At 45.0% G+C, this 22,568-nt stretch overlaps 1 protein-coding gene and 1 pseudogene across 1 annotated transcript; both read left to right on the top strand.

Annotated features, from left to right (window-relative positions):
- Positions 1-13,285: 13,285 nt before the first annotated feature.
- LOC100493962 (E3 ubiquitin/ISG15 ligase TRIM25-like) lies at positions 13,286-15,418 on the top strand. The gene has a single exon (XM_018090034.2). It carries the CDS (start codon positions 13,323-13,325, stop codon positions 14,997-14,999), a length of 1,677 nt encoding a protein of 558 aa, XP_017945523.2. The 5' UTR covers positions 13,286-13,322; the 3' UTR covers positions 15,000-15,418.
- A 4,073-nt stretch (positions 15,419-19,491) lies between these two features.
- LOC116408239 lies at positions 19,492-22,285 on the top strand (annotated as a pseudogene).
- Positions 22,286-22,568: the final 283 nt, after the last annotated feature.

The raw sequence follows: 22,568 nt of genomic DNA, 5'->3' as shown, positions 1-22,568 counted from the left end.
GTTATTTATGATGGTGTATGAATGTATATATATATATATATTACACAAAATAACATCTTGCAATACTATCTCACAGAACTTCAGCTGGTGCCTCATCCCCAGGCCCAACCCCAGGCACCCCAGGCTGCAGAGGCTCCCCAGGCCCCCAAGGACCCCCAGGCACCTAAGAACCCCCCGGCTACACCACCAGCCCAGGACTCTCCCCAGGCCAAACACTGGGCACCAGGTCCTCCTGCGGATGAGGGTCCATCATGACAGACCGAAGATGTGGGGACCCAAACAACACCTGGGTGGACTGACCCCACACTTTGGTCAATGCAGGAGGACCTGAACACTATAAAGGCCCAGTTGGGGGGACATGGCCAGCAAGGCCTAAGTTTTTTTTTTAAATGTTTTAAAGATTTTATTGTTAAAATAAAAGTTGTTATTTTTCTACTTTTGAACTGGTTAATGTCTAATTATTTATCCTTCCTTGATATGGTATTCTATACTTTCATGTAGTTTCCCCTACACCCTTACATTTATCAGTAACACATCAATATACTATATGGGTTAAATGTTTGCAAATATTCTGCCAACAATTTTGCCTTTAGCCCATTTTGCTGAATAGTAAAACTTGCGCTAATTAGTACGTAGCGTATTTTCTGGCGAGTGGGATAACTGCCAATCCAATGTTTTGTTGCCAGAATAATTGCAATATTATATCTGTCCCCGTTTAATAAAGTGCCCATAACATATTTGCCATTTATTCTGTGTCTAAAATCTCCCACTTAATTTAAGCCACTTTAGCAAACGGACCCCTAAGTATTTGGCTAAATATTCTTAAATGCCCCCCACATTTTATTATCTCTAGCACTTCTTTTTTTTTCTTACTTATATTTTTATTGTTTTTTTTGCAAATAAACATTTATACAGCACCTTGCGCGTAAAATAGCGCAAGTGAGCTTATAGTGAATCATGCGTTAAGTCGCAAAAATTTAGACGTGATAAAATTTTTACCACATGCTATAAATAGCGCACGTTTTAATGCACTTTAGTGAATCAGCCCTACAGAGTTTTCATCAATAATCACACTTCTGCTGATTGTTACTTTGTTGGTGTTTGGGTGTAGGATTCTGTAACCCTTTTGAGATTCACTATAGCCAACAAGTGTCCCTCCCTCAGCCCAAGCTTCCCACTTTGTGCGCTTTTCTTTGGGAACATGTACATAGGCTTTGCTTCCAAAGATTTTAATGTGCCTCAAGTCTGGTTTCTTTTCATTCCATAGCTCGAATGGAATCTTTTCTATTGCTTTTCTGGGTAAGCGGTTTTGAAGGTAGCAGGCTGTCACAATTGCTTCTCCCCAATACATGGTTGGCATATCTGCATCAAAGAGCGTGCTTCTTCCACTTTCATACAATGTGCGGTTCATTCTCTCTGCAGCACCATTTTGCTCTGGGTTGTATGGTACAGTAGTCTGAAACATAATTCCATGTTTTCTCAGAATGGCTTGTGTTTTGCCACTTGTGTATTCAGTCCCATTGTCTGCACGCAGTATTTTTGGCATTTTGCTAATTGTATTGCTTACTTGAGCAAGATACTCTTCAAGCTTCTCTGGAACTTCATCCTTGCTGTGCAGCAGGCAGACTACTGTGTACCTTGAGAAATCATCAATAAATGTAAGAAAATATTTCTTCTTTCCTGGAGTCTGAGTTTTCATTGGACCACATAGATCTGTGTGAATTAGGTCCAGGGGTTGTTGAGCTTGGCTGTTGCTTGCTTTTGGAAAAGGTTTCTTAGTCATTTTCCCCTTTATGCAGCTAGAACATTTCATTTGCTTACTACATGCATCAGTTTTTATACCACAATGCTGATCTGGCCTTTTTATGGCTTCAGGATTTCTGTGCCCAAGACGACGGTGCCATGTATGAATACAGTTCACATGTCTTTCCTCTTTGGCAGCCTTAACCATTTCCTTACAGTCCAGCTGATAAAGTTCATCTCTGATTTTTCCTTTGGCGATTATGCAACTCCCCTTTGTGATAATGCAGTTATTACCTTTAAATGTAACTGTATTCCCTTGCTTAGTTGGCTTTTTCACAGACAACAAATTACTTTCAAGAGCTGGGACATATAGGACATTCTTGACAGGTATCTTTCTGGTGACTGTTTTGGAGACAGGGCAGTGAAGAAAACCTTCCCCCACTCCCTCAGAGACCATATATTGCCCAATAGCTGTAGCAATTCTTTCTGCTTTACATTGATCAAGCTGAGTGAAGAATTTCTTATCATTGGTCATATGACTTGTAGCTCCTGAGTCAATACACCAGTTGTGCATTGATGCTCCATCCTCTTTGGAGTGAAAGGCACGCTCTGCATTTGTGTCTTCCATTTCTCCTGTAACACTTTTGGCCTTGTGTTGGTTAGCTTGCCCCTTCAGCTGATTCATTCTAGCTTTCCACACTCGGCAGTTTGCCTTTAAATGGCCTGGCTTTTTGCAAACATAACATTCACGTGTTTCACGCAGTGCATTAGGGTTTTTAGTTTGATCTTTAGTTTTTAGTGCAGTCTCTGTTTCTGTAGCAGATTTGTCATTTGCACTTTCTGCTTTACGCTTGTATTATCTACAAGCTTGCCTGTAACATACCCAAGTGTAAGCTCACCATCTGGCCGTGCATCTAGCGCTGTGACAAGTGTCTCATAACTCTCTGGAAGGCCGCTGAGCAGCAGTGCTGCAACATGAACGTCTTTTATTTCTTCCCCTACACCTCACAGGTGTTCCACCATTTCTAAGGTGCTTCCTATATAGTCCTGCATATGCCGGCCTTTCATCAGCTTAGTCTGGTACATCTTTCTAATTAGGTACAGTTTATTGCTGAGATTTGCCCTCTCATGTACTTTCTGTAGCTCCTCCCACATTTGTTTTGCAGTTTCACATTTGCAAATATGCACAATCTGATCATCGTCAATGCTCTGTGCCTAGTAGAATTAAGTCTAAAACAACTGGCCTTTTCTGAGTTTTTTCCTTGAAAACGTTTCACCACTCATCCGAGTGGCTTCTTCAGTCCAAATGACTGGTAGGGAATTCCCCGGTATTTAAACTCTTGATGGTAGTAGAGTCACAGACATCCAATCACAATGGTTCCATTGAACTTGTTCAGTTAGGTGTTAGCTGAAACTGACAGGTGTAAGAAGGTATGATCCAATCACAATGGTACCAAGATTCTCATTGATGAAGGTGTTAATCCTTCAAAATACATGACTGGAAATGTGAACTGTTGTGAGACTGCCGGGGTAAGGATGTCAACGCGCCATTGTATGTTGGTGACAAGCGGTGTCTCAGGCCCCCTCCTCTGTTCAGGGATGGTTTTTCCAAGCTGGCATAAATGGCCTCTTTCACACCTCTTTCGAACCATCTGTCCTCTCGGTCCAAAATATGCACGTTACTGTCCTCAAAAGAGTGACCTTTTTCTTTGAGGTGTAGATAGACTGCTGAGTCTTGTCCTGAGGAGTTTGCCCATTCACAACAGTTCACACTTCCAGTCATGTACTTTGAAGGGCCACAAGGGAAGAAAACCCCTTAATGAATTGTCTGTAATAATTGGCAAAACCTAGAAATCTTTGAATGGCATGTAAGGAAAGCGGTTGAGCCCAATTCAAAATACCCTCAACCTTGGTTGGTTCCATTTCTAAACCCCAGAAAATGAACAGAGGGAACCTCAAAAGTACACTTTTCAAGCTTAGCATATAAATGATGCTATCTAAGTCTCAGTAGTACTTCCTGCACATGACAACGATGATCTTCTAAATTAGAAGAATAGATCAGAATATCATCTAAGTACACTACAACATAACGTCCAAGCAGGTCACAAAAGATATCATTAACAAATTCATGGAAGACTGCAGGAGCGTTACATAACCCGAAAGGCATAACCAAATATTCATAATGCCCATCACGAGTATTAAAGGCTGTTTTCCACTCATCCCCCTCTTTAATCCATGTTAAATTATATGCACCCCTGAGATCGAGTTTAGTGAAAATCGAAGCACCCTTTACCCTGTCAAAGAGCTCTGAGATCAAGGGAAGAGGGTAGCGATTTTTAACAGTAATCTTATTCAGACCTCTATATTCGATACAGGGCCTAAGCCCACCATCCTTCTTGCTTACAAAGAAGAATCCTGCTCCCGCAGGGGAAGAGGATGGTCTAATGAACCCTCGTTCCAAATTCTCCTTAATGTACTCCTCCATTGGTTGAGTCTCAGGAAGAGAAAGTGGATAGGTTCTACCTTTGGGAGGAACACCCCCAGGAACTAATTCAATTGCACAGTCATAGGATCTATGAGCAGGTAGCGATTCAGCCACCTTCTTAGAGAAGACATCAGCGAAGGCTGTATATGGGGAAGGAAGACCCTTCAAAGAGGTTGTAGCAATGAGAACAGAACCTTTGGATGCTATCGACCGGCAGGAAAAATTACACCCGGAGGCTGCTTTTATCATGGTTGGCAATTTTAATAAAGCCAACATAAAGAAAGTTCTGCCGAAGTTTTACCAGCAAGTAAACTTTCCAACGCATGGTGAGAACATCTTGGACCATGTTTACACTCCGTATGCACATGCCTATAAAGCCCGTCCTCGACCAGCCTTTGGCAAATCAGATCACTCCTCAGTCCTGCTGCTGCCAGCCTGTAGGCAGAAGCTGAAACGTGAGCAGCCTATGACACGTTCGGTTCAGCACTGGACCGACCAATCAGACAGCACCCTGCATCACTGCTTCAACATCACGGACTGGGAAGTCTTCTGGACTGCCGCTGACAACAACATCAACAACTAGAAAGGGAAGTTTGAGAACAAACTTCATGTTGGGTTGAAAGTCACTGAATGGGCTCTGCCCACTTTCTCTGACCTTGGACCACAGTTATACAGTAAAAGCCACTGTGCAAAGTTTGGGGCCCTGGTTTTAATAGTGTCTGCATGGCAGCAACTCAAATTTCCCCACTGAAAGTCAATGACATCTGATTGGCGGTTGGTGGTTCCACCCCCTTTTTCTAACCTGAAACTGCCATTACCCAGTGACTAACTTGGCGAAGTTTAGGGACCCTAGGATTAAGAGTTAAAGAACGGCAGCAATTACACCAATAAAAGTCAATAGGTGAATTGTGATTGGTGGTTCCACCCACTTTTTCTAACCTTGAGTTGAAGTCACCCAGTGACAAACAGTGGACACCCTGGCATAAATAGTTTGAGAATGACAGCATTTTAAATTTAAACCAATAAAATTCAATGGATGAAATCTGATTGGCTGTTAGTGGACCAACCTACTTTTCCTATTTTTGAACTGCAGTCCCCCAGTGACCAACTTTGCAAATTTTGGGGACTCAGGCATTCATTGTGAGGCTAACAGCATTTTACACTTCACCATTGAAAGTAAATAGGTGAAATGTTATTGGCTGTTGGTGGCTCCGCCCACTTTTTTCTAACTTTGAATGGCAAATACTCAGTGACTAACTCTGGAAACTTTAACAACCCTGGAATTAATATTTAAATAATGGCATCAGTTTAAATATAAACCAATGAAATCTAATGGGTGGAAATGGATTGGCTGTTGGTGGCTCCTCCCACTTGTTTGGGAACCCTGACATAAATAGTGTGAGCAAAGCAACATTTTAAATATAAACCAAAAAAATTCAATAGGTGAAGTCTGATTGGCTGTTGGTGGCTCCACCCACTTTTTAAAACCTAAAAATACAGTTCCCTAGTGACCCTGGTGTTAATACTGTGAGATTGACAGCAGGTTGAATTTCCCATTGAAAATCAATAGGTAAAATCTGATTGGCTGTTGGTGGCTCCACCCACTTTTTCTAACTCTGAACTGCAGTTACCAGGTGACTAACTCTGCAAAGTTTGGAGACCTTAGTATTAATATTTAAAGAATGGCCGCAGTTTAAATGTAAACATATGAAGTCTATAGGTGAAATCTAATTGGTTGTTGTTGGCCCCACCCACTTTTCTAAACTTGGAACATAGTCACCTAGTGACAATCTGTGCAAAGTTTGGGGACCCTGACATTAAACATGTGAGAATGGTAGCTGTTAAAGTTTTCCCACTGAAATCAATGAAAGAAATGTGATTGGCTTTTGGCGGCCCCGCCCACTTTTTCTAACCTTGAGTACAAAGTCACACAGTGACAGACTGTGCAAAGTTTGCAAACTCTGGCATCAAACCAATAAAATTCAATAGGTGAAATCTGATTGGCTGTTGGTGGCCCCGCCCACTGTAGTCCTCTAGTGATCAACTGTGAAAAGTTTGGGAACCCTGGTGTTAGTACTGTGAAAATGGCAGCAGGTTAAATTTCCCCATTTAGAGTCAATAGGTAAACTCTGATTGGCTGTTGGTGGCTCCGCCCACTTACAAAAATACAAAAAACCTTAAATGCATAGTCACCCAGTGTCTGACTATGCAAAGTTTGGGAAGCCTGGCAACAAACCAATAAAAATCAATAGGTGAAATCTGATTGGTTGTTGGTGGCTCCGCCCACTTTTCAAAACTAAAATTGCAGTCCCCTAGTGACCAACTGAGAAAAGTTTGGGGACCCTGGTCTTAATTCTGTGAAAATGGCAGCAGGTTGGATTTCCCCGTTGAAAGTCAATAGGTAAACTCTGATTGGCTGTTGGTGGCTCCGCCCGCTTACAAAAATACAAAAAACATTAAATGCGTAGTCACCCAGTGTCTGACTATGCAAAGTTTGGGAAGCCTGGCAACAAACCAATAAAAATCAATAGGTGAAATCTGATTGGTTGTTGGTGGCTCCGCCCACTTTTCAAAACTAAAATTGCGGTCCCCTAGTGACCAACTGTGAAAAGTTTGGGGACCCTGGTGTTAATTCTGTGAGAATGGCAGCAGGTTGGATTTCCCCATTGAAAGTCAATAACTTTGATTGGCTGTTGGTGGCTCCGCCCACTTTTTCTTACCTTGAACCACAGTTACCTGGTGCCTCTGCAAAGTTTGGGGACCCCGGTGTTATTACTGTGAGAATGGCAGCAGGTTGGATTTCTGCCAAATCAATAGGTAAAATCTGATTGGTTGTTCACATCTCCGCCCACTTTTGGGCATCCAACAATCATCATATATTCATTCAGGCTGAGCCCATGACTATGTGATTCAAGTTTGGGGAGTGTAGCCTCAAAGCTGTAAGTTTGGCAGCAGTTTCAATTTCCCAATAAAAGTCAATAGGTACAATATGATTGGCTGCTGTTGGCCCCTCCCACTTTGCGGGTTTAAAAAAAAAAAAAAAACCTGAATGCGTAGTCACCCAGTGACTGACTGTGCAAAGTTTGGAAAATCTGGCATCAAACCAATAAAAATCAATAGGTGAAATTTGATTGGCTGTTTGTGGCTCCGCCCACTTTTCAAAACTTAAACTGCAGTCCCCTAGTGACCAAGTGTAAAAAGTTTGGGGACCCCGGTGTTATTACTGTGAGAATGGCAGCAGGTTGGATTTCCGCCAAATCAATAGGTAAAATCTGATTGGCGGTTCACAGCTCCACCCACTTTTGGGCATCCAATAATCATCCTATTTTCATTCAGGCTGAGCCCATGACTGTGTGATTCAAGTTTGGGGAGTGTAGCCTCAAAGCTGTAAGATTGGCAGCAGTTTCAATTTCCCCATTAAAGTCAATGATTAAAATTTGATTGGCTGTTGTTGGCCCCTCCCACTTTGGGGTCATCCAACAAATGTTGCTGCTTCATTCGGGGTGACCCCATGATTATGTTATTCAAGTTTGGGGGGTGTAGCTTCAAAGCTGTAAGTGGGGCAGCAGTTTGAAAATCTTCCCTGTCAAAGTCAATGGGAAAATGGGGGGGTTCAGAGCGGCGCCACAAAAAGACGGGGGGCCGGATCGCTTAGAAAAGCACCTGCTCCGCTATAGGGTGAAGATGTGTGGGGAGTTTGGGTGTTGTACCCCTAAAACTGTAGGAGGAGTAGCGTTTAGAAAATGGGGGGCGCTAAGAATAAGAAGAAGAAGAAGAAGAAGCGGAAGAATAAGCTAAAGTGGAAGAACAGTCTGTGGGGTTTTCAACCCAACATAACTACGCTGAGTACGTAACGGACTTTATTCGCAAATGCATCAATGACGTCGTACCGCGGGTTAATGTACGGACTTACCCCAACCAGAAGCCATGGGTTAATGGAGAGGTCCGCGCAGCGCTCAGAGCGCGGACTGCAGCCTTTAAATCCGGAGACCCAAGTGAGTACAAATCATCCCGGTATGCACTCAGGAAAGCAATACAAACAGCTAAGGGACAGTACAGAGAAAAGGTGGAGTCCTGCTATAGCAACTCTAACATCAGGAACATGTGGAGTGGACTGAAGACCATCACAGACTACAAAGGAAAGAGCTGCAGAGTGGGGGGGTAACTGCTTCTCTACCTGATGAGCTGAACACCTTCTATGCACGCTTTGATAAACACCTATCTCAGGAGCTTTTGTTGGAAGAGGACGGTCGCCCTCCTCAGATATCTCAGGCAGATGTGTGTAACCACTTCAGAAAAGTAAACACACGGAAAGCTCCTGGACCAGATAACATCCCAGGTCGTGTTTTCAAAGCCTGCGCCCATGAGCTAGCAGATGTCTTCACAGACATTTTTAACCTTTCCCTGCTCCAGTCTGCTGTCCCAACATGTTTTAAGAGGACCACCATCATCCCTGTCCCTAAGAAAATGAATGTGAGCTGCCTAAATGACTATCGCCCAGTAGCACTCACCTCCATTGCCATGAAGTGCTTTGAGCGTATAGTGAAGGCTCACATCACATCTTTACTCCCTGCTTCACTTGATCCTCTCCAGTTTGCCTACAGGTCAAATAGATCTACAGACGCTGCCATAGCAATTGCACTTCACACTGCCCTCTCCCACCTGGACCAGAGAAACACATACGTGCGGATGCTGTTCATTGACTACAGCTCTGCTTTAAACACCATCGTACCATCCAGACTTCTCATGAAACTCTGTGACCTGAACATCGGTTCCTCCCTGTGCAGCTGGATCCTGGACTTCCTGACAAACAGACCTCAGGTGGTTTGGATCGGCAACATCACCTCATCCACACTGACACTTAGCACTGGTGCCCCCAGGGATGTGTGCTCAGCCCCCTGCTGTACCCCCTGTTCACCCACGACTGTAGAGCAACACACAGCTCCAATACTATCATCAAATTTGCAGACGACACCACCATCATCGGCTGCATTTCTGATGGAGATGAGTCGGCCTACAGGGCAGAGGTGAGAGCCCTGACATCATGGTGCCGGGACAACAACCTGCTGCTCAACGTCAGCAAAACTAAGGAGCTCATTGTGGATTACAGGAGACTGCAGGGAGGAGGCCATACCCCCATTCACATTGAGAGTGCAGAGGTGGAGAGAGTCAGCGGCTTCAGATTCCTGGGCATCAATATCAGTGAGGATCTGAGTTGGTCTCCCCATGTTGGTGGGATCACAAAAGCTGCAAGACAGCGGCTCTTCTTTCTGCGGCACCTGATGAGGTTCGGCATGGACCCCAGAATACTCACAAACTTCTATCAATGCACCATTGAGAGTATTCTGTCTGGCTGTATCACCACCTGGTATGGCAGATGTAATGCTTTGGACCGCAAAGCTCTGCAGAGGGTGGTGAGATCAGCAGAGCACATCCCCAGGACTGTACTGCCGGCCATGCAGGACCTGTACAGACAGCGCTGTAGGAGGAAGATCCTCTCTGACCCCAGCCCCCCAGCCACAGTCTTTTCACGCTCCTACCATCAGGCAGGTGGTACAGGAGCATCCAGACCCGCACCAGCAGATACAGAGACAGTTTCTATCCACAAGCCATCAGGCTTCTGAACTGCTAACATTCTGCCCAACACACACTCCCCATAACTACTGGACCCTTCACACTGTCACTTTAAGGAAAGCCACTTTAAATCCTCACTGCACAATTTCAAAAATTTCATTGCACTTTTTTTCATTATAAATACTTGTACCTTATTGCACACTTTTATTATATTTAATATTTGTATTTTTTAAAAAAATTTTGTCTATGTAAAGTTGGGAGGATCACGGGTCAAAATAATTTCATTACGGTAATGATGCTTCCTTGTTATTTGTATATGACAATAAAACTTGAAACTTGAACCCTAAATGTATGTATGTATGTATGTATGTATATCTTTATTTATAAAGCACTACTTATGTACGCACTGCTATCCAAAGGAAAATCTCGTGGTTCAGCTCCCATTCTCCTCTGGCTAGGGGATACCGACTTAGATGATCCTCCTCTACATTCTAGACTCCCAGAATGTACTGGGCTGTGAGATCCAGCAGATGGTGTTGGGCCCATTCCATGATTGGGGCAGTCTCTCTGAGCAATGTCTTGCTCCTTGTCCCCCCTTGTCTCTTTATGTAAGTTGCAGCAGCAATGTTGTCTGTTCTGACTCTCACAGCAGTTCCTGTAAGAATCTCTTTGAAGGACAGGAAAGCCTGAAAAACTGCACAAAGCTCCAAAACATTGGAAGGAACACTGGCAAGATTCTCTGACCAACCTCCCTGAGCTGAGAGATCTAGGAGTTGAGCTTCCCATCCTGTACTTGAAGCATCCGTGAACATTTCTTTCCACATGGGCTCCTCAAGGGGAAGATTGCTGGATATCTTCCACCAGCCTAGCTGCTTTCTGCATCTTCTGGTAATTTGAATTGTCTGGAACCAATCCTGCTTGACTGAATTCCACTGACTGAGGACAGTTGAATGGGTCTCATCTTCCACCTGGCCCATCTGACCAGACCTATCGTTGAAGTCAGAATACCCAGAAGGCTCATGAATTGTCTCGCTAAAGTAGATGGAGTCTCCAAGAACTGAGTTACCCTGCTGGTTGTATGACTGATCTTCTCCAGAGGAAGGAAAATGAGACCCAAAACAGTATCTATCTGGCCTACTAGGTACACCATCCTTTGTGATGGAACCATCTGACTTTTCGCAACATTCACTATCCAACTGAACTTCTCCAAAACTTCTTTGGTTCTGTTGAGATTGGTGAGTAATGTTGTTGGATCTCTGGCAACTAAGAGCAGGTCACCCAGATAGTGATATATCTCTATATTCTCCTGCCTCAATTTAGCTATTACAACAACTAGAACCTTGGTGAAGGTTCTGGGAGAGGTTGCTAGCCCAAAGGGAAGGCAGCAAAATTGGAAATGTTGGTCCAGAAGGGCGAAACGGAGGAACATTTGATGCTCTGATGCAATAGGGATAAACATCCTTTAGATCTAATGATGCTAACCAGTCCCCTGGTTGGATGACAGATTTTATGGTTGCCAGGGTCTCCATCTTGAAGGTTTGTCTCTTAAAAAATGTGTTTATTTTTTGAAGATTTAAGATGGGGCGTAAGTTGCCTGTAGCCTTGGTTACAAGGAACAGAGGTGAATACAAGGCTCTTCCTTCTTCCTGTATTGGAACAATAGAGATTGCTAGCTTTACACATAGCTGTTGGACATATTGAAAAATAACTTGTCTCTTTGAAGGTTTTTGTGGCACCACAGTTTGAACAAAATGGTCTAGAGTAGGCCTTCAATGAAACTCCAAACGATAACCTCTTAAAATGACATTGTCTACCCAGGAATTTTGTATCTCTTTGGTCCAAACCTCTCTGAAGGCAAGTAATCTTGCTCCCACAGGAGGATGGACAGGTTGATCATCATTGGGACTTGGAAGCAGGTTTTGGAGATCTGGAGGTCTTAATTCTAGGGGATTTGAAGATAGAACTTTGTCCTGCACGCCAGGAAGAGGATCTGAACTCCCTACCTGGCTGATAGGCTCTAGAATCTTGACCTCTTCTGGAGAAATTATCTGTCTGTTTTCTGGATGGGTCACGAAAACGCTTTGACTGTGGTAGAAAAGTACTTTTCCAACCTGTAGATTTAGAGATTATATCATCTAAAGTTTTGCCAAAGAGTCTTTTAAATTCATACGTCATCTTGCAGATGGAATTTTTAGAAGCAGTATCTGAAAACCAGGATCTGACCCAGAGAGCTCTACGAGCTGCTACCCCAAAAGCCATAGATCGAGCTGAGAGTTGGATGAGATGCAAAGAAGCTTCAAGGCAGAAATTAGAAGCTAATCTGAAGTCTTCAAGACCTTCTAGAATCTTCTCCCTAGGGACCTTGTCTTTAAAAGCCTGCTCCAAATTTTTGGCCCATAAGGATAGAGCTTTGGTAACTGAGACCAAAGCTACTGCCGGTTTACAAGCTGCTCCTGATGACATGTAGGACTTTTTTAAGTCTCCATGCGGTGATCCATTGGATGTTTTAAGGCTGAGACATCATCTATTGGGAGAGCTGTTTTTTTGGACAGCCTAGCTACAGAAGCATCCACAAAAGGTGGTGTTTTCCAAATATCCTGAATCTCATCAGAGAAGGGAAAAAGCTTTTCTACTTTCTTTTCAACTGGAATTCGTCTAGAAATCAGTGTCCATTCCACCTGGATAAGATCTTGAATCTCCTTGTGTATAGGAAAAACTGTTTTTTTCTTTTTAGAGAAAAGGAGTAAGTGTTTGCTCCACCTCCTCAAGGTTTAGTGTGCGTCTAATTGCTTTGATCAATGTCTTTGGTCAAAAACTGAAATGCCTTCTGCTTCCTCCTCCACAGATAACATACTGCCTTCAGAAGAAATCTTCTGTACAGAAGACTCTTTATCCAGAGTCATTCCAGAGGCTGAGAGTACCGCAGATTTAATCCAAGACATCAAAGCTTGCTGATCAGAGAAAGAGGCAGGAGTAGATAGAATGGCTACATCTGGATTTTTAGAAGTGGAAGGCTCAAAGAAGCAATCTTGACACATTCTCTTATATTTCATTTCAGGCTTATGACAAGCTTTACAATGCTTATCCGGGTCATGCTTATCTCTTTTTTTAGATAGCTACTTAGGAGGGGCAGACATTCTAAAAGAGATTTCCTCTCAAGGGAAATCGCACTGCCGCGTATGCCATCCCGGCGATTTACATTTTCGCTGGTGGGATGGCATTTTGGGGAGATTAGTGGCGACTAATCTCCCTGTGTGCCAGAGCCCTAAATATTGAATACATTTTTCCTCTGAAACCCCAACTTGATATTTTTAATTAGTTCCCCACTAAAATACCCACATTCATTTCCAGTGGTAGTTCCCTAAATGGGAATAAAATAATGGGAACTGAAAGAGTTAACAGGAAGATTATATCTACACAATACATTTGCCCCACCCTTTGTAACCTTTGTGATTTAAAAAGTTCAACTGGTTATAGAGAGAGGAGCTTTCAGTTTCGTTTCTTGTTCCTGATTTCAGCGATGGCGGCTGCTGATCTGAGAGACGAGCTGAGCTGCTCCATCTGCCTGAGCATTTATACTGATCCGGTATCCCTGCCCTGTGGCCATAACTTCTGCCGGGGCTGCATTGGGAGAACATGGGACTGGCAGGAGGGGATAGAGGAAGATCCTTCTTGCCCTGAATGCAGACAGAGATTTAAAAGAAAACCTGAACTGGCAACAGCCTGGAAGCTGCGTGGCATGGTGGAGAGGTTCTGTCAGACTGAGACAGAGCCGGGGGAGACTGGGATCTTCTGCACTTACTGTCTCCTCTCTCCTGTACCTGCTGCTAAATCCTGTCTCCTGTGTGAGGCTTCTCTGTGTGATACCCACCTGAGGGGGCACTGCCAGTCAGCAGAACATGTACTCACTGAGCCCACCGCTTCCTTTATGGGGAGAAAATGTTCTGTACATCACAAGGTTCTGGAGTATCACTGTTGTGAGGACTCTGCCTGTATCTGTGTGTATTGCTGGGTGGATGAGAAGCACCGGGGCCACAGGGTGGAGCTGCTGAGTGAGGCCTCTGAGAAGAAGAAAGAGAAACTGAGGAAAGTTCTGGAGAAACTGAGCCCAGAGAGAGAGGAGACTGAGAGAGGAGCCCAGAGGCTGCAGGAGCGCAGGAGAGAAGTGGCAGAAGTGGCAGCCGGTGAGACAGAGAAAGTCACTGCCCTGTTTAGGGGCATCAGGGAAGAGCTGGAAGCCCTAGAGAAGCGTCTCCTGAGTGACATCTCCAGGCAGAAAGAGGAGCTTTCCCGCCAACTCACTGAGTTGATCCAACAGCTGGAAATAAAGAAGGACGAGCTGTCCAGGAAGATCCGTCACATTGAGGAGCTGTGCAACATGGCAGATCCACTCACTGTCCTACAGGAACAATGGGAATCCCATGGAGCTGCCTTTTGTGGGGCTGAGGGGGCAGATACTGAGGGCAGAGAGAGAGAGGATACTGAGGGGGCAGATACTGAGGGCAGAGAGAGAGAGGGTACTGAGGGGGCAGATACTGAGGGCAGAGAGAGAGAGGGTATAAAGGTCCCGGCTGTAGGGGATCTGGATGTGGGTCGGATCTCAGAGACATTACTCACAGGCTTAGCTGGGATTGTGACTGGGGTAGAGGGAAGGGTGATCCCTGGGCAGGAGGCTACAGAGCTGGTACTGGATATAAACACGGCTGGGAATCGTGTATCTGTATCAGGGGATGGGAAATCTGCTTCCTACTCACATACAGACCAGCGTCGCCCACAAACCCCAGAGAGATTTCTGTATTGGCCTCAGGCTTTAAGCACCAGGAGTTTCCCCTCAGGGCGACATTACTGGGAAGTGGAGGTCAGTGAATCAGGGTACTGGGGGGTAGGGGCGGCCTATCCCAGTATAGAGAGGGGAGGGAATCAGTCCGGCTTTGGAAATAATAATAAGTCCTGGTGTTTGTACAGATGGAATAATAACTATACAGTGAGACATGACAGGAAAGACACACAGTTACCCCACATCCCTCCCTGCAGGAGAATCAGGATCTCATTGGACTATGAGGCTGGACGCCTGTCCTTTTATGAGCTGAGTGAGCCAATCAGGTACTTACACACCTTCACTGCCTCCTTCACTGAGCCCCTTCATGCTGCATTCTGGGTAGGGTGGTATGGTGACTGGGTGAGAATCATTAGTTAGGGCCCCGCCCACTGCCCAGCAGGAACCCCATTCCCAGAGCTGCCCTTAGCCCTGTGATGCCAGGAAAGGAAGGGGGTGCAAGAGCCATATTTACATTGGACGCTCCTCTAGCCGTGACAGGGCAGCCATATTAACTAATAAAGTTGCCTAAATTCCATTTCTATACTGCCAGAATAATATTAATTGCTTTTGACTCCTTAGTTTCAGCCCTCATTGCTTTCCCTGTATCTCTCTGTACCGCCCCTTTCTCTCTCAGCCAATGAGTGATGTCCCGCCTCCTGTACATGGGCCAGTGTTTGGGCAACTTTTCGCAGTGACCATTTGCCAGTTGGCTCACGTGTGAGTGAGTGTTTTATTGTGTAAGTAAAAGAACCTTGCACTATAGTGAAGTTTCGAGAGGACACATTCAAATATTACAAGCAACACCTTTTTTTTTTTTTTTTTTTTTTTTAAATTTGACAATTTTTATTGATTTTTCCAAAACCATATATTGACATCAAGATGGTACATAGTTAGCCTTTTAAGAAAAGAAATGCTTATGACTTTACTATTGTTACCTTGAGGCAAAACAACTTTATTTTACATTATAACTTATACTCTATAGCGAGCAGAGTTAGAGGATAGAAAGAAAAGAGAAGAAGATAAAAAGATAAAATTAAAAAAAAAAAAACACATTTTTAATGGCACACCTATAACTAAAATTCAACCATTGAAATTGAATATATAAACACTCAGCCTTACTGCTCACACAGCACAATGCATCAATCCCCAATAGCCCCCCGTCTGGCTTTTTGGAATATCACAGAAAAAGAGGAGAGCACCTTCATGCAGATGAACTGCTTCAGCCTTTATTCCAACCACAGCACACAACAGTTCATCTGCATGAAAAAAAGAAAATAAAGGTTTGCATAAAGGCTGAAGCAGTTCATCTGCGTGAAGTTGCTCTCCTCTTTTTCTGTAAAATTCAACCTTTATTTAAACTCCCATAAAATCATTGTATTACAATCAGGGATGAGGGGAAAGTTAAAAAGATATGCCCCGGGAACCTATCAGAAATCCCAATAGGCCAGTGAATAACAATTAGTATGTAATCCTCACTGCTGTTACTCGGGTAGCGGGGTTGGGGGACTGTCCTTTTTAGTGGGTTAAATCAATCTGTTAGTGCTATTTCCAACCTGTTTATCCCCACACTGCATCTAAAGGTCCCCATACACGCTGAGATCCACTCATTTGGTGAGATCTAATTATTTATTATTAGGTGCATATTACAGTTGCAAAAATGAATTCCAATAGCCGAGAGTGCTCCCTCGAGTAGCTTGTGGCTGAGGGGAAAGTGATATCCGCGTATATGAAAGTTATGCTCACGTATGGGAAATTGTTACTCCCAGTATATAAGTTGGGGCTGAGTTTGCCACTAAATTACCTTTCCATTCCCAAAGCCCCTATAATACCTGTATCAATCTGCCTCCTGTGCTAAAAAGACTTGGGGAGCAACACAAGCATCATAAAAGTTCATGGAGGAGCCAAATAAGGGCTGTGATTGGCTATTAGGGGCCTCTATGCACCCTATCAGCTTACAGGGGCTTTATTTGGTACTAAATCTTGTTTGTATTAGGAGTATATAGCTGGGAGGCCACATGGAGGCCTAAGAGTTGACTGGGGTTGTTCCTAACTGCTGTAAAGCTGCGAGTATACGGGCGGAAAGCCCATTAATACCAAGGAACCTACACAACATACTGTACTTATATCCGGCTCAGTGACTTTCATTCTCAATATCTGCTGCACCAAATCTCTGCTAATTGATGTACATGACTGGTTATACACTGCACTTAGGAATTGCTCCATCAGGATCAGTGCAACTGCTGCAACATCTGATTGATAAGGTGTATACAGTTATATCAGATTAACTGTGTGGATTAGACACACTAAGCTGTGTTGGATGTCATCCTACTATATATAAATGGAGTAAACTACGCATTTGGAATATATATACACTGGATTTCAGTTAAAAAATTTCCATATTATAGATTGGACTTACCATGAACGTCACAAAGCCTGGATACCAATTGAACAAACATATGCCACACAGCCTCTAATGCTACTCCCATGGTTGCAGCCTAAACATCGGGATGGCTCTTGGAGTAAGAACCCATTACTCTCCTATTCCCTAAACACATGGGACTCACTAAAGAACAAATTCAAGCTAATGGCAATAAACTCACTACTGTCTCCTCTAACAAATAATCTTGCTTTCCTGCCTGGACTACAAAAAGGTTATTTCATTACCTGGCAACAGGGCACAACATTACAAATTTTTCACCTATGGCTTAAAGCCTCCCTACCTCGATGGGAACAAATACAGAATACACTTGCTTTACTAAACTCGGAATATTTTAAATATCAACAAATAGCAAGTGTCATGATATAGGCCTGTAAGGGTTAATCCAGCAGGCCAAGGTATCACAAAAATCTTCCAGAAATGTGCCAGAAAGATATATAACAGGCCTCTGGTCACTAGGGTCTGGAACCAACCATGTGTAAACGCCTCACATCCTGGAATGCCCAACTCTAATCCCTGGCTGATAAGGGCCATGCCATGTGGGGGAGTGAAAGCCCACATGGGGGTGAATTAGAGTTCACACTGACCCATCATAGGGGTGATGTGGAGGTCACACCATAACCCAAACGCACAAACATTTATTGTCCTGCTAATGGCCCCGCCCCTTGCATTCCTGAGGGAGGGGGGAGTGGCCAGTTACCTGATCCCCTGCAAACTGGGATAAATAGTCAGCTCTTCTGACTATACGCTGATATACTTTGGAGGACCAATTTTCAATTGGAAGTTTATCCCGGGGTTTCCCCTTGCCTCCAGGACTAGAAGAACTTTGCTTCAGTACAGTATAGGGCTTCTATGTTTTTTTCCTTGTTATTTTAAAACTGTTTGTACTTGTTTTATCGTTTGTCCCTTTTGTAACATCTTGTTTTACATACGCACTGTTATACCTTTTATAATATTAAATATAAAATTTAATAAGTTTGTCCTTGATGCTCTAAAACGTACCTACCCCCCGAGTGTGTAACTGAGTTGTGTGCCTTAGCCCTCTGTATGCTGTGGATTAACCCTGTGACGGCTGGTAAGGAGAGTGTGTGTGTTGGTTCTTTACATTAACCCTTTCCCTACCAGTGTGCTTGGCATCTCTCATCGCCAGTATAAGAAGTATGAGAGTGGTGGCAGCAAGTTGTGTATGAGTGTGTGAGCGTTGGTGGGTCTTTGGGGTGTTGTGATGCTAGTCTGACCTGTGTGTCGGGTGTGTGAGACTGAGCAGGGGACCCTCTAGACAGCCCCGCCTACAGTCACGTGCGTCTGAAGTGGCGTAATCGTGACAAATTGATTGGCAGCGGTGTCATATTGTTATTTAGAGCATTAGTGTTTGGATTAAGTAATTAAGCCTTGCACTAAAGACTGTGAATCCTTGAGAGGAGGAAACAGTCTTTAAAGACAAACTCAGTGCAGACTATTTTTTTTGTAAGACATACGTGTTGCAAACAGTTTCCCTTCCCTTCTTGTTTTTCTTTTCTATCTTTTAATTAAGTGTTGCAAGATGGCAGCATTTTATAAGAGGCAAACCAAGGAGACCCTCATCAACCTCTGTGAGCAAAGAGGCATTGATGCAGCTGACAAATCAAAGGAAATGTTGATTCGTGCCTTGGTGGAACAGGAGCAGCAGAACTGCACCCCTGAGTCGGGAGATTATGCCACTCAGGACATGCCATTGATGAACTCTGCTCCGGGATCCTCTCAGCGAGGGCATAGTAATAGCTGCAGTGGGCAGGGTGACAGGAATTCATACTTGCAAGCAGCTTTGCAATTGTTGGGTTCAGATGACCCCCAGCTGCGCCTTCAGCCGATCCTGCAATATCAACAGGCTGAAGCAGGAAGAGAGGCCGCAGCAGCAGCAGAAAGAGAGGCCGCAGCAGCAGAAAGAGAGGCCGCAGCAGCAGAAAGAGAGGCCGCAGCAGCAGCAGCAGAAAGAGAGGCCGCAGCAGCAGCAGCAGAAAGAGAGGTCGCAGCAGCAGCAGCAGAAAGAGAGGTCGCAGCAGCAGCAGCAGAAAGAGAGGTCGCAGCAGCAGCAGAAAGAGAGGCCGCAGCAGCAGCAGCAGAAAGAGAGGCCGCAGCAGCAGCAGCAGAAAGAGAGGCCGCAGCAGCAGCAGCAGCAGCAGAAAGAGAGGCCGCAGCAGCAGCAGCAGAAAGAGAGGCCGCAGCAGCAGCAGCAGATAGAGAGGTCGCAGCAGCAGCAGCAGAAAGAGAGGTCGCAGCAGCAGCAGCAGCAGAAAGAGAGGCCGCAGCAGCAGCAGCAGAAAGAGAGGCCGCAGCAGCAGCAGCAGAAAGAGAGGCCGCAGCAGCAGCAGCAGAAAGAGAGGCCGCAGCAGCAGCAGCAGAAAGAGAGGCCGCAGCAGCAGAAAGAGAGGCCACAGCAGCAGCAGCAGAAAGAGAGGCCGCAGCAGCAGCAGCAGAAAGAGAGGCCGCAGCAGCAGATAAAGTGGCAGAACGCCAGTATCAACTGGAGTTAGCAAAGCTCCAGCAACAGAGATTACCCCCACGTTCCAGTGAGTCCTCGGAATTGCGCCCTCTGATAACCTCTGCAGATAAATTTCCAGTCATGGATAAAGATGGTGACCTGGATACCTTTTTGCGGTGCTTTGAAAGAGCTTGCAGACAGTATCACTTACCCCGTGAATAATGGGCAAAATACCTCACGCCAGGATTAAAAGGTAAAGCCCTGGATGCTTTTGTGGACTTGCCACCAGAGTTTGATGGGGACTATGATGCTATAAAAAATGCTTTAATCAAGAAATCCCATCTCACCCCAGAGGTGTATCGTAAAAAATTCAGGACTGTACAGCGCGGGCCTACAGACAGCTACTCTGATGTTGTGAGCAGTCTCAGAACCACATTTAAAGCTTGGCTGAGGGGACTCTCTGTTACCACATTTGATTGCCTGGAAGATCTGATGATAAAAGACCAGTTTTTGCACACGTGTCCTGTGGAAGTGAGGCAATTCATTATGGACCGTGAGCCCAAAACAGCGGATCAGGCAGCAGAGATAGCAGCACCTATGCTGCAAATGGGATGTCTGACAACCGCAAAGCATCTTCACCAAGCTGCCGGGAGAGACCAACAGGAGAAACAGCCCACAGCAATCCAAAATCTGGTGAGAGTTCATCTTTTTGGGGGTCTGTTGCATCTGTGGGGCAGAAGGAGACCCATACATGTTTTTCTTGCAACCAGACGGGCCATGTGAGGGCTGACTGCCCACTCAAGAAGGAACCCCCTCCACCTGTGCAGCCAGTGGTGATGCTAGTGTCGGGTAAGATGGAGAATCTATCTCACCATATGCAGCCGGTAACTGTGGGTGACAAAGTAACTCAGGGACTAAGAGACTCAGGATCTAATCTTTCTCTGGTGCGTCCAGAGATGATAAACACTGGGGACATTATTCCTGGAAAGACTTTGTCCATAAAGGGAGTGGGTGGGAGCTACCCAAAGGTGCCTGTGGCAAAAGTTTTCTTGGATTGGGGTGCGGGGAGAGGTCTAAGGGAGGTGGGTGTAACCAATGAAATCCCTGTAAATGTGTTGTTGGGGAATGATTTGGGTTGCATGGTAACTGCTTTTGTGCCTTATGACCCGGTCACACTAGGTCCAGCCGTGCTGGAGTGTGGCCACCCACCTCAACAGGTAATTGTTAAGAGTAAAATACAGCAAAGTAACTGGGAGGGAGGACTGGGACACAGGAGCCCATGTCAACCAGTGCCTGAACCAGTGGTGTCCCAGGGTGGGCATCAGAAGGGAGAGGGGGAGGAGCATTTTCCCCTAGGAGTCTCCATTATGCAGACTGGTAGTGTGTCTGCAGTGAGGGATTGCCAGCGTGTAATCTCTAATCCTGTATCCAATCTGCCTGAAGTCTTGAGTGGGGGTCAGAAAGTAGGCCAGACTCAGGAGTCAGTGCAGGAGAGTGGGAAACAGGTGGTTAGGACTCAGAGTAGGGTCCTGGTGGACAGTGCAATTCAGACTGGGGAGAGCAGTGGTAGCTGTGGGCCAGGTATAGCCGCAGTACCAGAACCAGTACTGAGGGGGGGCCAGGTAGTCAGTAGTAAGGACGAATTGCTGACAGTACCAGGAGTGGTCCCTGAGGCAGATAGCAACAAGACAGTCCAGGTTTTTAGAGAAGAGCCCAATGGTTTATGCCAGTTTAGGACTGAGCCGGTCAGTGAAGACCAGGGTTCCATAGAAGGGGTGGAAGGCTGCCAGGTAGTCTCTATATCTAGGCCCAGGAAATGGGGGACTAGAGACAGGCAGAAGGGCCCCACAGGGAACCCGGTGGGAAGAACAGGCCAGATGCCTAGGGAAAGCAGGATGTTACCCAGCATTCCAACCTGCATTCCATCCAGTGGCACAAATGACAAAAGGGAAGTGGAAAGTGTGTCTTCTTTATTGCACTCAAGCGCCTGTGGTTATGTGGGCACAGACCTCAAGGAGAGAGATTTCAGGCCTGGGAGGTAGTATTATGCCTAAGAATGGATAATGTGGATGGATATTCTGGTATTGACCTGGCTATGTGTTATGGATGCATGTTATTTATTGTGGCAAGGTTATGATTGACCTGTGAGTCAATCTCCCCTTGTTCACTCTAAAAAGGGGAGGTGTCATGATATAGGCCTGTAAGGGTTAATCCAGCAGGCCAAGGTATCACAAAAATCTTCCAGAAATGTGCCAGAAAGATATATAACAGGCCTCTGGTCACTAGGGTCTGGAACCAGCCATATATAACAGGCCTGACATCCTGGAATGCCCAACTCTAATCCCTGGCTGATAAGGGCCATGCCATGTGGGGGAGTGAAAGCCCACCTGGGGGTGAATTAGAGTTCACACTGACCCATCATAGGGGTGATGTGGAGGTCACACCATAACCCAAACGCACAAACATTTATTGTCCTGCTAATGGCCCCGCCCCTTGCATTCCTGAGGGAGGGGGGAGTGTCCAGTTACCTGATCTCCTGCAAACTGGGATAAATAGTCAGCTCTTCTGACTATACGCTGATATACTTGGAGGACCAATTTTCAATTGGAAGTTTATCCCGTGATTTCCCCTTGCCTCCAGGACTAGAAGAACTTTGCTTCGGTATAGTATAGGGCTTCTATGTTTGTTCCTTTTTATTTTTTAAAATTGTTTGTACTTGTATCGTTTGTCCCTTTTGTAACATCTTGTTTATATACGCACTGTTATACCTTTTATAATATTAAATATAAAATTGAATAAGTTTGTCCGTGATGCTCTAAAACGTACCTACCCTCCGAGTGTGTAACTGAGTTGTGTGCCTTAGCCCTCTGCATGCTGTATGCTGATTAACCTTGTGACTGCTGGTAAGGAAAGTGTGTGTGTCAGTCCCTTACATTAACCCTTTCCCTACCAGTGTGCTTGGCATCTCTCATCGCCAGTGTAAGAAGTATGAGAGTGGTGGCAGCAAGTTGTGTATGAGTGTGTGAGCGTTGGTGGGTCTTTGGGGTGC

Source organism: Xenopus tropicalis, chromosome 1 (assembly GCF_000004195.4).
Source record: "Xenopus tropicalis strain Nigerian chromosome 1, UCB_Xtro_10.0, whole genome shotgun sequence".
In the NCBI taxonomy this organism is placed as follows: domain Eukaryota; kingdom Metazoa; phylum Chordata; class Amphibia; order Anura; family Pipidae; genus Xenopus; species Xenopus tropicalis.
This window is presented reverse-complemented; position numbering and strand designations above follow the sequence as displayed.

Bases quoted from the DNA above. Each gene is read 5' to 3' on its own strand.
- LOC100493962 (XM_018090034.2), top strand. From the start codon at position 13,323: ATGGCGGCTGCTGATCTGAGAGACGAGCTGAGCTGCTCCATCTGCCTG.